We start from the raw sequence: 14,164 nt of genomic DNA on the forward strand, positions 1-14,164 counted from the left end.
TTAATATCTCGTTAAATATTGCGTCAACTGCAAAATGGTACAAAACTGTTTTGTTCCCCTTGATCCAATCTATGTCCCCACTGTGTTTCAGTAACATTTTCTGAGACACCCTGTATAGTTCTACGAGACGATTTTATTCATAGGATCGTGAATGGCAACTGATTATTCCCATTCCCAAATTTGTAACTGCGATTACGAGCCAAGTGGAGCAAAATCCATACATGGCTCTAAGCCCAATGCCTGGATTAGTTGACAAGATCTTCATTAATAAGGGAGATGTAGTAAAGAAGGGCGATTCATTGCTTGTTATCGTTGCTATGAAAATGGAGGTGAATTTATTGGATCTACATTATTAATGTTAACGCGATACATATACGATTTTGCTAATACCTTTCTGTTTACAGCATATTATTAAGGCGTCCATCGATGGAATGATTGAGGATGTGCTATGTTCTATAGGTGACAATGTTACTAAAAATAAGCTTCTTGTAAAATTGGCCAAGTGCTAAATGTAACATGATATACATAAAAGGAAGTACTGATTAAAAGTACTAATAAGAGCTACTGATCAAAAAAATACAGGAGGTTATAATTCTCAAATGATTATTGTAGGAAGATATATCGTTAATCTAAATATAACAAGGTTGAGTAATGCTAAGTTAAAAAGTTAATTAATTTTAATTTCATTTAATTACATTTTAAACTTTTTAACTTTATATAGTTATATTTTATCGGTAACTCTTAACTTTTAATTTGATTTTTTAAGAGCCACTTTCACCATCGTCGGTTTACTTAACCAGTCTAGTAACTGTAATGAAATAGAAAGAGATAGAACTATTTCTATCTCTTTCTATTTCATTACAGTTACTAGGCTGGTTAACTGAGCTTAGTGAAAGTGGCCCTAAAAGTTAACATTAGGGTTGGGTATACAGTGGGTATACAGGGTAACTTGGCGTTATATAGATCCTATACTCGAATTATATGCTTAGATATACATTCGTGTCCGTCGGAGATGTATATTTTTAATTTTAAATAATTTCAAATATTTTATTTACGTTTAAGCAAAAAATAAAGAGTTTAAAAGCGATCCATCGTCGTGACTTAAAATCAATAAAATTTTCTAAATTTTCTAAATTATATGACTTAAAATTTTCTTGAAAAATATGCAGAAGTGCAACTACTTTACAGGGGTTTTATTTTTTGATATCCCAGAATAATCGCGCAAAAGATGATCAAAATCCGTGAAATACATATATATGAGTCTCTCCTTGTTAGTTAAAAAAGTTAACTTTAATTTAATTAAAAAGAAGTTAACTTAAAATCATGAAATAAAACAAATTTAACTTTTAACTTTCAATTTTTTTTCATTAACTTGATTTTTAATTCAATTAATGTCATGGATTAACTTTTATCTTAACTAAGTTAAATTTTCAAGGCTGTTAACTTTAACTTAACTTAGTTAAAAAAAGAAGTTAACTTACTCAACCTTGGAAATGAATCTTGTGTAAATAAATATTGTTATATATTTTTTATATAATAAAATAAATTCTGCAATAAAATTGATATCTGTATTTTGTATATCTTTATAAATGTAGTAGTTAAAATCTCAAAATTGGTATATTGGAAAGTTGAAATTATTAATGGAAGTTTTGAAGAATTGTTCCTTTTTGAACGACAGTGTAGCTAACATTATAAAAATGTTTTCCTAGTTTAACAGGGACTGGTTGGATAAGCATGTGTGTAATCTTAAAAAAAAAAAATCCCTGACAATTGGATTCTTTCTTTTCAAGGGAAAAAATTATAGAACGCTAATGTTGGCAGCAACTTTAAAATATGTTCAAAGCGGTGTTGCGAATTGTGTGGGAAATTATATAGTATATTAGTTTCTCGGAATTCAGAATAATAATAATAATAATAGTAATTGTTTAACTTAGCTTGACATAGATTTTAAATATGAGTAACTTCCACTCTCCTATGAAATGCATTTCTCCCAATGCGAGGTAAATATATACTTTAAACTATTATATGAGGTTAGGATATACTCCACAAAGAATATTTTTTTCTAAATCCACGATAAATGTATTACTTGCAGAGTTTTAACGCCCAAGCCGCAGGTACAGCAATTACTAGATCTACGCCAAATGCAGTGCAAAGCTCGCAATAGTATCATGTGGTTTTTCATCAACGGAGTGCTATTTAGCATCATAGTCTTTGATATGTAAGACTTTTTAATCTTAAGTTGTATTTTAAAATGATAATGATTTTTCGCTGAAGCTTGGCTGTGTTTTCTAGATTCTATGGTGGATTCGCATACAAACCGATTTATTGGGCTGAGTGGTGCTTAGCATCATTATTTGCTTTGAATGCTGTGTATCACATTATACAATATACCTGGGCGATCCTAAGTCAGAAACCAATTACACTGAGCCTTAAACAACGGCCGCTTTTAGGAGTGTCAGAAGATGATCCATTGTTTAAGGACGAGGTGCCTCAGAAGCAGACAACTCCAGAGCCAAGTCCATTATTAAATTTGTCATGCATAAATCTTAACAGACGTTCAACGACTCTTGGATCTTCGGTTCTGTGTGACAGTATGCAAAATACTTTGTTATTGTACTAAAATTAGTCTTAAATTTTATTATGCATAACAGCTTTTTGTATTTTGTTTTTTTTCAAGAGGATTATTCGACATCAGTTCCATTTTTTAAATATAGTAATTTTACATCTAAAGCAACTGTGTGCTCCAATGGATCGCTCAGTAAATCTACGAACATTTCTTTAAATGGTAGCTTGACAAATGAGGATCTTATTCAGGATGAATGTGAACTTGAGACTTATCTCAAAGAAGTTGAACAGCAAAGAAAGTGTGTATTATCCACAAATGTTGATCAACCTTCCAATCTCTTGAGTTCCTTTTGGTCTCATCCTGCTACTCGGAGTCCTGGTGAGGTATCACCATTGTTAAGAAGATGCGCTTATCAACTGGCACCTACCATAGGTAAATCTAAGATTTATTTAATGTCATGTGTATATATTTCTCTGTAAGAATTTTAAAAAATCTAATTGTTATTTAGACAAAACAAAAGCAACCAGCCCTGCTGAAGAAGGAAATTCTCCTAGAGGCACATTTGGTGCACTAGATGTATGGAGGAAATATAGAGTTGATTCAAATAAAGTAAATGAATGGACTGCTAATCTCCGAATGGTGAGTTACAATATATAGAATAAAAAAATAATTAGTTATAAAAAATATTAGCTATAAAAAACAAGAATTGTTTGATTTAATACTTAAAATGTATATATAAAATATTTTAGTGGATTAGTAAGACAGTTGTCGAACGTGTGGCATTGGAGATAGACAATATATGTGCAACATTAGTACGCCATGGCCTGAGCGACTCACAGCCAGGCCATGTAGGTCTGGATAGACTCAGGAAACTTGCACAAGCACAATTTCTGGTCTGTGTGATTCCCACTCTGCCCACATTGGTTCCCTTTCTAGAGCTTTGTAATAATCAGGAATATCTCGTAAAACGAATAAAAATACTTGCAAAAGGAGGCTCCATGAGCGAATTTAAATGGAACGGTGGTGGATCTCACAATGGTAAAGAGTGGGATTCTAGCTTGCCAACTGATTCCGCAGTAAGCGTATAGAGAATTATAAATTTTTTTTATCGAAGAGATTGTAGTGCTCTTCTAGAAATTTTTATTTTTCCTGACATTCTATACGTCTTTTGTAGATAATAATGCATTTAATTTCAACCTACATGGACACACAATTGGAAGCGCCCTTGGATCAGCCAGACGCCAGGTCATTTACATCGAGATATATGGCGAGATCTGGAATGGAACTGCCGCGAAATAAGGGTCCGATAATAGTCTGTCAATCCATCAATCCACCGCATTACAGCCTGGCACTATCTGGCGATTCTCTTCCGAGCGATTATGAGGAAGTACAACGGGTAATTGAAATCTTATCGCATAAATATATATTATACCACATATGTTTATTGCTTTATAATGGCATTTGTGTTTTTAGGGCCGCAATAATTTGTTTCATACACTCTTACTCTTTTTATACATAGTCAAAACGCGAGATCACGGCATGTTAGGACGAGTTAACGCAGGATCATCTGGAATTAATATCCTGTGGGTTATAGATTACTGAAACAAAAACGACTTTATTTGCTGCTTGATAAAGAAAAAAGATCGTGGCCATTATATGATAAAATCAAATTTGCATTTATTTATACTGCATTTAATATTTTATCCATAATATTTCATATTATTGTTTGTATATAGTGTTGATTTAACAAACGCGACTAAATAAAACAAATATTTATATTAAAAAGGTTGGTTATTGGTATATTACATATTGAATATTATTTTTTTTGTAGCTATATACATATTTGAAGACAACAGAAATTATGATGTTTAATTATGACAAATTTCCCCTTTTATGATTTTTCATTTAATAAGAACCAACCAACGTATCTCTTCTGCCAAAATCTGTTAAGACTGATAGTTTTGTTACTAAACATTGATAGCTCAATTAAAAGTATATATATTTTTTTATTTTTCAAGCTGATTGTGTATATCTTTATATTTAAACTATAATTCCATAAATGCGCGTACTTGTGTGTAAAAATATTTTGTTATAAAATTATAAATATTACAAGATCATTTAATCATTGCGTCTCTTTTCATAAAAATCCCAAATGATTATTTCAATTACATCTTCCTGACATGAATAAAGACATATAGGAAGATTAATTTTATATGAATTTCCATCTTTATTATTATGAAATATATTCAATATGATCAAATAAATCGTCCTTAAATTAATGTAGTTCTCTAATTTATTGTACTCTTTGGATTATAATGCATTGTAAAATTACAAAGGATCTTTCAGCTTGAATCAATATATACAATAAAAGTATATCAATAAAATAAATTTAGCAATTCTGATAGCATAAATCACAATATAAGATTAGAACAAATACTTTATTTATTACAACAAAAACTAAGTAATAAGAATAAAGATCATACCTCATATATATATGATAACAGCGTTTATATGATATATTTATACATGTGGTTTAGTTTCGCACTAATTTTACAATTGTTATGTGGACACAGTTTAATATTATGGCTGCGTTCGGTTTGGACGCTCACGCGCTTTAAACGCTATCATTCTGCCTTTATTCATTAGATGTAAGACAAAGATAGAAGTGCTGAACGCATTCAAATCGAACTCAGTCTATGTGTAAGAGCACGTGGCCCATAAGAGCACACATTGCACACATGAAACTTATCTATTATAAAATTTATAATTTATAGGGTCTTAGTCATTTTTTGCTATTATATGCTTTAATAAAAAAAAAGTAAATTGTTAAAATATCAATTAATAAATTGATTGAAAGAGTTTTAGTGATTTTTGTTTGAAGAATTGTTTTAAATATAAAAAATATGATTAAAAGTTTATGTAAACTACTTCCAAACGATGTTATATAACATCGCTTCTTTCTACAAGAATCAATAGTAACATAATAGTAATGTACATATACAATGTATTAACTAAAAATAGATCAAATAATAATAAAATCAGTTTCAAACAGAACTAAAAATATATATATAATTATAATTATCATGTAATTATATTAATTGTATGTATTATAATAATGTACCGCGTGTTTCGTTAACATATTGATCAATATGTCAGATTATTTTATAAATATAATATTTTTTTCCTAGCAGATATTATACTTGTATAAAATTAATCCATTAATTACATTTATTAAATTGATTGATTATATTTTACAAATGTAATTAATAAAATGCCTTTTCTCGTAGGCATTAGCATTTATAAAATAGACATGTGATGCAACACGCGGAACATATACATACATATAATTACACAATTACATGTTACAATAATCCTTTATCGTAAATATAATTGAAATTATGATATCGATAAAGTTATAACTTTTAAGTTATTTGCGAATTAATTATTTTGTGAAAATGGAAGTATTTGAATAAAGAAAACGAAGAAAGATCTCTGGAAGAACAAACTAAGTGAAAGTAAATCTAATATTTAATACATTAAGAGCTTTTTAAGTATTTAAAACCTACCTTATCCATATCTCTTAAAGAAAATCTATATTACATGTACAACACATTCATAACAAAGACATCTGTCTTTTCCTGTCTTCTCAGAATTTGTCAAAGACGTTTACACTATTCATTCCCAGTAATACACGCTATTACATATGAAATATGCTAGTACATATATCTTAAAACTTCCAGACAAATTATACATATGTATCGCTTATTAACGCCTTCACCGTTGTAAAAATAAACTTCAATATAACGTTTTATACATAATCAAAATGATACTCTGTCTCTTAAATTCATATATTTATCGTACCCTTTTCTATCACCTAGTGGAGCATCGTACCCTTTTTTTATCCAATATACAAGAAAATCCCTCAATAACGTGAGCTACTTCATTGTCATTTCGAGATTTTCCGTGCGTATAAGGAATTGTGGGAATGAAAATGATAGTCACAGGGTGTTAGGAGAACAAAACTTCAAGTCATTCATCATTGAAGAAGTATCATCGAGATAGTTTTTCACAAGTAGTATGTCCCTTTCTTTCCATATTATAATCAAATACGAAAAAGATGGCTCGATTAAGAAGTGGTAAATATTTTTGTACCTTCAGGTAGTATCACCTCTTCGCCTACATCAGCAAGAGTAACGGTAAGTGGTAGGATTAAAGGCATTAGTATTTCCTGATGCTGCATAACCTGATGTTGCGTGGTTACCGTAGGCTCAGCTTGTCTCGCTATAGCGATTGTTTTGATGTTTTGCGCCTTGATTACTTGTGCTTGGCCGATCGTGGTTTGATGCAACCTAATTGGATGCGGTTCTGGCTGCACCTGTATTTGCACTTGCTGTGGTTGATGTTGTTGTTGTTGTTGTTGTTGTTGTTGCTGTTGCTGTTGCTGCTGTGTCTGCTGGATCACCTGTTGCGCCCGGTTCTGATTCTGCAAAAGATTCTGTTTGCAGCGCTTGCTGTGCGCGTAGCGACTGCCGTTATTGTTGAACTTCCTGTCGCAAGTTGGACACTCGTAAGGTCGTTGACCCGTATGAATAAACATGTGCTCCTTCAATGATTTCAATCGCCGAAAGTTCTTCGGACAGCACTTGCAGTGGTACTTGGCTTCGCCAGTGTGCGACGTCAGGTGATTAGCCAAGGTGTCGGCACGGGCAAACGCTCGCGAACAATATTGGCAGATGTACGGACGTTCCTGCGTATGCGTGCGCATATGCATCTTCAAGTAGGCATTAGTGGTGAATGGCCTGGAGCATACTTCGCACACATACGGTTTGATACCCTTATGAGCGCGCAGATGCGCTAGCAGCGTTGTCGACTGCGTAAAGCTCTTGCTGCAGATCTCACAGAGGAATCTCTTCGAGCTGTCGGTCTCCTTGTTCTTCTTAAAAGTGCGATCATGCTTAGGTAGGTGATTATTGAGCTGCTCCTCCTTAATGAAACGTTTGGAGCAACGAGTGCACTTGTATGGTTTAATCATGTTGTGTTTTGCCACGTGAATCTTCAGATGTTCTCGCCGATAGAATTTCTTTGGGCATATTTCACATAGGTACTTCTTGCCCTCGTGAACCTGAATGTGTCGCAGCAAGCCCTTCCTAGAGGTATATTGTTTGTTGCATTCGGTACATTCGAGCCCTACAATATCGGTCCTCCTCTTCCGGGTCATTTTATCATTTAGTCTCTTTTCTTCGGATTTTGGCTCGGTGTCTCTCAGATCCTCCTCCGTTAGGATACCCTCGGTGACGTGCTTGGCTCTGTGCTCGCGCAGAATCTCATTGTTTTCGAAACTGTCGCCGCAGATGTTGCACTTCCTCACCTGATCAGGATTCTTTTCCGAGCATTTATCGTAGTGCGCCTTCAGTTTGTCTTTACGATAGAACTTGATATTGCAGATATCGCACTCGAAATTTGGCTCTTCATGTAGTAGTTGATGGCGCAGTAACGACTTCTTCGTACTGTATTGCTTCTTGCACGTGGTGCATTCATGGCTGTCTACTGGCCAATCAAGACCACTTTCAAAGTCGGAGTTGTTATCGTCGTCATCGTTATCGCCCGTGTTGCTCTTGTGCGCTTCCTTCTTCTCTAAAGCGGTCTTCTTCTGCTTCTCCGCCGCCTTCTCCACTGCTTTCTCTGCCTTTTCCTCCTTTACATGTTGCTCCATGTGCCTCGTCAACGCTTGCTTCGAGCTGTACCTTTTATTACAGGTTGCACACTCAAATTCCTTCTTATAACTGTACTTCTTTGGTGTAGCGTCGCGCTTACGGCGATAATGCCCGTCCAATTTGACGTCGTAATCGGTATTATCATCGTTATCATCGTCGTAATCTTCGAGACCGTCTTCAGTCTTGATCTTGTCGATGATCTTCTGTGCTGCTCTTGCCGCCACGCGCTTTATACGCTTGTTGGGATCGTATTCCTGTCCCTGTATAAATGTCTTGTGATTTGTGGCAACCAGGTGATTTCTCAACGTGAGCTCGTTGCCGAAGGTCTTGTTACATTGGGTACATTTGTAAGTCTTCACTCGTGCATGCTGCTCGGCATGCCTGCGTAGGAAATCCTTCCGTGTAAATTGTTGACAGCATATCTTGCATTCGTAAGAATGGGTGTCGGAGTGTATTGTCTCTATGTGTCTGGAGAGCGCTTTCTTGCGTGAAAATGTTATTGAACACGTCGGACACTTTAGTTCCTTCGTGATTTCGGCGGATTCACTGTTCTCTTCATCTTTGATGTTCTTGCGGTTGTCATCATTCTCCTCGCACTTGGCCATTTGCTTCATGTCTTCTTCCAAGTCTTGCTCAGTGAGTACGCCTTCGACTACATGCGTTGTTCGATGATTTTTTAGTTGTTCTAGAGTGTCGTATTCCTCGTTGCACACGCTGCACTTGAAGCTAACATGCGTGAGCAAATGCTTTTGCAATCCTCGCTTTGTATCGAATTTTTCTAGACATTTGTTACACGCAAACTCCTCAATAAGACTACGCTTTCTTCTCTTATCCTGATCATTGTCGCTCGCGACATCGTCGACTATACTTCCTCTCTTTCGTTTTCTACATTCAACATCCGATTTGTTGTCGTTATCTAAGTCTAGACTGTACTCATCCTCATAAAACATCTCAAACGACATCGGATCTTCCTTCGCTTCCTGCCGCTCTCGCTCGTGTTGTTTAATGTGTTTAGTAAACGAGATTATGTACAGATACTCTTTACCACAATAAGGGCACTTGTTGGCTTTCTTTCCTGATGGCGGCGTTTTCACGGCTGAAACGCTGGTCTGCACCTTCTGCGGTTTCTCCGGCGTTTTCTTCAGAGACAATGTTTTCCTTACTTCTTCATGGGAATGCATATGCTCTTTCAAGACGCTCTTTGAAAGAAACTGTTTATCGCACAAGTAACACATGAAAAAGATCTTCTCTGTCTTATCTGCCTGCGCTTTTTTCAATCGTGAACTGAGATTCAAATTTTCAAAGTAATTCTCCTCATCGGAATCCCGCTCGGTGAATGTCCGACGAACCAATCTACGTTTACTTCTTCTAGTTTCATTCTGAGGTGATTCTTGTTCCATGACTGGCTCATTAGTATCATTTTTTAATACTTCATTCTGTAATAATTCCATTTTTTTATTTTGATTTTGTTCAGTTTGATTCTCCTGTTCAGCTTGAACATTTTGAACTGGAGTCTCTTCAGTTTGCTCAGCTAGAGTCTCGTGGATTTGCTGAGTTGGAATTTCTTGATTTTGTTCAACCTGAATCTCTTGGTTTTGCTCAGATTGATTTTCTTGATTTTGTTCAGATAGCGACTCTTTGTATTTCGTTATATCGTGTTTAAATTCTGGTACGGTCTCCTGCATTTTTTTATGGAAGGAGAATTGTTCAGTATGCAAAATAATACACTGTTGCTGCATTATATAATTATGTTCATCTGTTGGAATTGCATCTGTGCAACTTCGAATAATATTCTTGTTGTTGGAAGATACTTCATCCCTAGATTCATCGATAGCATCTGACATATCATTGTCTTCCGAGCTGGCTAATTCTTGCTGCAATTCTTCCTCAATGCTTTCTTGCAAGTTATCTTGTTCTGTATCTAAACAATAGAGTCAATATTATAAGATATTCGGAAACTTAAAAATATTATATTATTATATAAAAACAATATTTAATTCGAATTTTGAAACATCATTGTATTGATTACATTTTACTCACCTTGTTGCATACCATCTGTCTCTGCCAATTTTTCAGCTTCCAAAATCATTAATTGACTTTTCAGAAAGTTCTTGTCAGTTTCTGTTTCAATTGGCAATGTATCAGTAGATTCATAATCAGCACTGTCATTCATCTCTTCCAAACCATTATTCTTCTCAGCATCCAAGTGTATTTCAACCTCATTAAGAAATAATTCGTCCTTTATTAGTCCTCCCATAAGCCTTTCTCGAAGAACGTTGTCAGCTTGCTCCACTTGTAACTTAAACTCGTATGCCGATTCCAACTTGTCGACGCACATACAGCACACCTGTGTCGGTAAACCGTCGCCTGGTAACATCTAATCAAAGCAGAAAGTTTAATATCTCAAAAGAAAGTCCTTGGCATTGGTTCTACTCAAAAAGAATAAAAGCTACTAATAAACAGAGAGAGGGAGGTCCAGAGACAGTGGAAGGAAGGTAAAATACAAAAGGCGAGGTACAACGGGAGGTATAAAGAAATAGGGGTGAAGGGCAAAGTTCCAGAATACCTGAGGAAAGAAAATTTAGGGGATGGAAAAGGAGGTGATAAGGTAAGAGCACTTTTCAAATTAAGATGCGGGAACTTAGAGGAAGGGAATAAATATTGGGAGGGAGAACATAAGAATAGGTGTATATTCTGTGAAAATGGTAATGATAATATGATGCACTACATAGGGGAATGTAGAGAAATAAAAGATAGGTTTAAGAGTTTAGGGAGAGGAAATAAAGAGATCTTAAAGAGACTACAGGATGAAAGCTTAGATGAGGAGAAAGGGGAATTGTTAAGGAAACTATGGAAAGAGAGGGAGGAGGTAAAAAGAGGGAGGGAAATAAGAAAAGAGGAAGGTGAGAACATAGAAGAAGGGTAGAAGGAGGGTAGGAAGAAAGGAAAGTAAAAGGTAGACAATGGGAATATAGGGAATAAGAGGAGTGGATAACCAAGAACGAAGGGGATATTAGGAAAGTAGATACGGCAGAGTTAAGAGCAAAGGTGTATGATAAGTACCTGTATTTCTGTTTTATATATATAGTTATAGTTTTGTTAGCTGTTAGGTTTTTTATATTGTATATGGTAAATAGTGTTTAATAAAGTTATGAGACGTTATTTAGGTTATTAAGATAAGGAGTAAAGAGGTTGTGAGTACGAGCGAAAGAGGAATGGAAGAATGAGTGGGTTAAGATTTTTTTGTAAACCAAGTCCCCTTCTTGGCTGTATACGCTGAAGTATAATAAATTCTATTCTAAAAGAATAAAAGTTATTTCAAAATGTTATAATTGCCATCTTTGCTGCCATGCCCATTGGCTACGTTCAGTAGAAAAAGCAGTTTTGCAACTGTTGTAAAATTCTTTCATATGATTGGTCTTATCCTTAATTCCTCGTTTGATCTAAATGTATAAATCAATAATATTCAAGAATTTTACAACAGTTGCAAAGCTGATTTTTATGACGAACGCAGCCATTGCCAGTGATGTCTACATTTTTCCTTGCATGCCACGTGCCTCAGTCCTGATCATAACAAATAATTTATCATAATATGTATTATTCTGTGGGGCATTTAAGAAAGTAATAAGCTTGTTCCATTTAGATGAACTTCTTGTTCATGTTTCTCTTTTTTCTCTTCAATGTGAAGGGACATATAGGAAAGATGAACCGTGCAAAAAGTTCAGTTAAAAAGAACAGGCCTCTTATGATATTTTTATGATGGCAGCAAAGGTGTTAAAGGCTAAAAATGTACAAGGTTCGATATAAACCGAAATTTATTATTTTAAGCCGAATAGAAAGACGGAAATGGCGACAAATTAGAGGATCATCGACGAGAGATCTAAATCTGTCCGGGATTAGAAGAGGGAGAGCGATGATAAAAGCGGGGCTCCGATCACATCGACACATAACCTTCAAATTGTGCATCTAACCTTAACGTTGGCGAAGCTCATCGCCTTCACGGATAGGGACGCGACCTCGCTCTCTGCGAAGAGATCGCGCATCATCAGATTGTCGAGCAGACAGACGCGGCATATCTTCATAGCGGACGTGATCGCGTCCTCGCCCTGCGGCGGATCCGACGTATGTATCGTTACGGCGTCCATGTTTTGCTCGGCGAACTGACTTGGACCGACTTAGAAACGAATCAGATTGCTCAGCTACGCTCTTCCTCGCTGATCCGGCACACCGCCTTCTTTCACCCACCACTAACTAGGAGGTACGGAAAAATATAATTTTCTTTATTACATCGTTTTCGTTTCGACATAACGAGAAGTCGATACGTTCAAACGTGTGAAGGCTGTTCTCGATAACTGCACTACGTCGTACTTTCTACACTTGAAAACAAATGGAGGGGTATAATTTAAGACGTTGGAGAGAGAGAAAAGGAAAGGTGGAAAAACTGGAAAGTGCGAGGAATACAGCTACCTTGAGGAACCATATGTCCCCGGCTAAAAAAGGACGCGAAATCGCTAGAAAATTGTGAATTGAGAAAATCGCGATTTCTTGAAATTACTATCTTTACGATTTTTATTTATTGGTCAAGTTCAGCAGACTTAAGCGGGGAGCACAGACTCTTGCATAACGCATAACACGTAATGCATAAGAATATGTACCAATCGAAGTTCTCAGTTTCTTTCATATTCTTATGCATAACGCATAACACATAATGCATAAGAAAATGAACCAATCAAAGTCTTTTATTCCCTTTTTTTCCATGAAATAAAGGACACTGATTGGTTGATTTTCTTATGCCTCATGTTTTATGCGTTATGCAAGAGTTTGTGCTCCCCGCTTAACTGTCAGTGTTGCCAACTCTCGAAAAAAAGAAACGCTAGACGACACTTCAGAAATAGCTAAATAATTGCTAGATTTTAAAAATTAAGGAAAATATATATTTAAAATACGATTATAATTAGAAATACTAATTTATTTGAGAGAAAAAGTTTTTATAATTGCACATGAGCATAGATATTATTATAAAATAAACAAAGTAACATGTTATATATTATCGTAATGAGTAACATTTAGGAACATATTATAATATAATAGAATATAATGTAATTAAAACATCGATTAAATTAAATTAAGAGAAACATTTGTGAAATACTAAATCGTGTAAATCAAAATTCTCATATTTTTGGGGATAAGCTTCATTAGTACCAATTCGTCTTAATACATTTTCCGGTAATTCATAATCATAGCAGCATTTTTCGTGCCTTCTTAAGCCATAGCGCGTACAAAGTATTGAATTTATCATATTAAGGCTTAATTTATTTCTTGTTTTATTTTTTACTAAGTTAAGTTGGCTAAAGATACGCTCAACTTCTGCATTTGACATTGGAAGTACCAAAAATAATAACGCTATGTCTGCAACGTTTTTAAAAGGATTTTCCCCTATATGTTTTTAAAAGGATTTTCCCCTTACAAGTACTGTACTTTTTGCCAAAGGAGTCGTTGCAAATAGGATGAGTGTAGAAAAGTGTAGAGTGGCCCGCCATCTCTAGGCTCTCATTGCATATCTTTCTGGGTATGTACGCTACGTTGGTTGGAAAATTTTAATGTACGACGATTGGTATCCAATAAAAAATCTCAAGAATCAAAATCATAAGAAATAGCTAGCTAGCTCTGTATTATCTTTAAAGATATATCCAGAAAAATAGCTAATGGCAAAAGTCAATTTTTGCGAGCTAGATCGAAGAAAAAATAGCTAGATCTAGCCAGAAAATAGCTAAGTTGGCAACACTGTTAACTGTTGTGAAGCAGATCCGTGAGTACTCGCCGTTATTGGTGTATTCTTCTAAATCATCCAATAGCAGCAAGCGCTCACAGATCCGCTCCACGA

The 14,164-nt window shown here is 35.1% G+C and overlaps 3 protein-coding genes across 5 annotated transcripts in view; 2 read left to right on the forward strand and 1 right to left on the reverse strand.

Moving 5' to 3' along the window:
• Mccc1 (Methylcrotonoyl-CoA carboxylase 1) overlaps positions 1 to 633 on the forward strand; it is a 5,908-nt gene extending 5,275 nt beyond the window's left edge. Inside the window, exons 9-10 of one of the 2 annotated variants that reach the window (XM_018513109.1) lie at positions 144 to 329; positions 405 to 509. In XM_018513109.1, the coding sequence (XP_018368611.1) occupies positions 144 to 329; positions 405 to 509 (291 nt within the window). Of the gene's footprint in view, positions 1 to 143; positions 330 to 404 lie in introns of both variants that reach the window. The other variant, XM_018513118.1, reaches the window with a different exon arrangement.
• A 1,193-nt stretch (positions 634 to 1,826) lies between these two features.
• On the forward strand, positions 1,827 to 4,209 carry LOC108764761 (transmembrane protein 209). 2 transcript variants are annotated; one of them, XM_018513139.1, is made up of 8 exons: positions 1,827 to 2,000; positions 2,093 to 2,218; positions 2,293 to 2,591; positions 2,678 to 2,998; positions 3,075 to 3,205; positions 3,316 to 3,642; positions 3,741 to 3,962; positions 4,040 to 4,209. In XM_018513139.1, the coding sequence occupies exons 1-8, from the start codon at positions 1,954 to 1,956 to the stop codon at positions 4,166 to 4,168; spliced, it is 1,602 nt and encodes a 533-aa protein (XP_018368641.1). In that variant the 5' UTR covers positions 1,827 to 1,953; the 3' UTR covers positions 4,169 to 4,209. The 2 variants fall into 2 exon arrangements, with proteins under 2 accessions (XP_018368641.1, XP_018368649.1); XM_018513147.1 differs by having other exon boundaries at positions 4,086 to 4,184.
• A 1,840-nt stretch (positions 4,210 to 6,049) lies between these two features.
• On the reverse strand, positions 6,050 to 12,647 carry LOC108764736 (zinc finger protein 26). Its single transcript, XM_018513097.1, has 3 exons — positions 12,252 to 12,647; positions 10,321 to 10,657; positions 6,050 to 10,201 (listed from the first exon to the last, which is right to left on the reverse strand). Exons 1-3 carry the CDS (start codon positions 12,423 to 12,425, stop codon positions 6,693 to 6,695), a joined length of 4,020 nt encoding a protein of 1,339 aa, XP_018368599.1. The 5' UTR covers positions 12,426 to 12,647; the 3' UTR covers positions 6,050 to 6,692.
• Positions 12,648 to 14,164: the final 1,517 nt, after the last annotated feature.

Source organism: Trachymyrmex cornetzi, unplaced genomic scaffold, assembly GCF_001594075.2.
Source record: "Trachymyrmex cornetzi isolate Tcor2-1 unplaced genomic scaffold, Tcor1.1 scaffold115, whole genome shotgun sequence".
In the NCBI taxonomy this organism is placed as follows: Eukaryota; Metazoa; Arthropoda; class Insecta; order Hymenoptera; family Formicidae; genus Trachymyrmex; species Trachymyrmex cornetzi.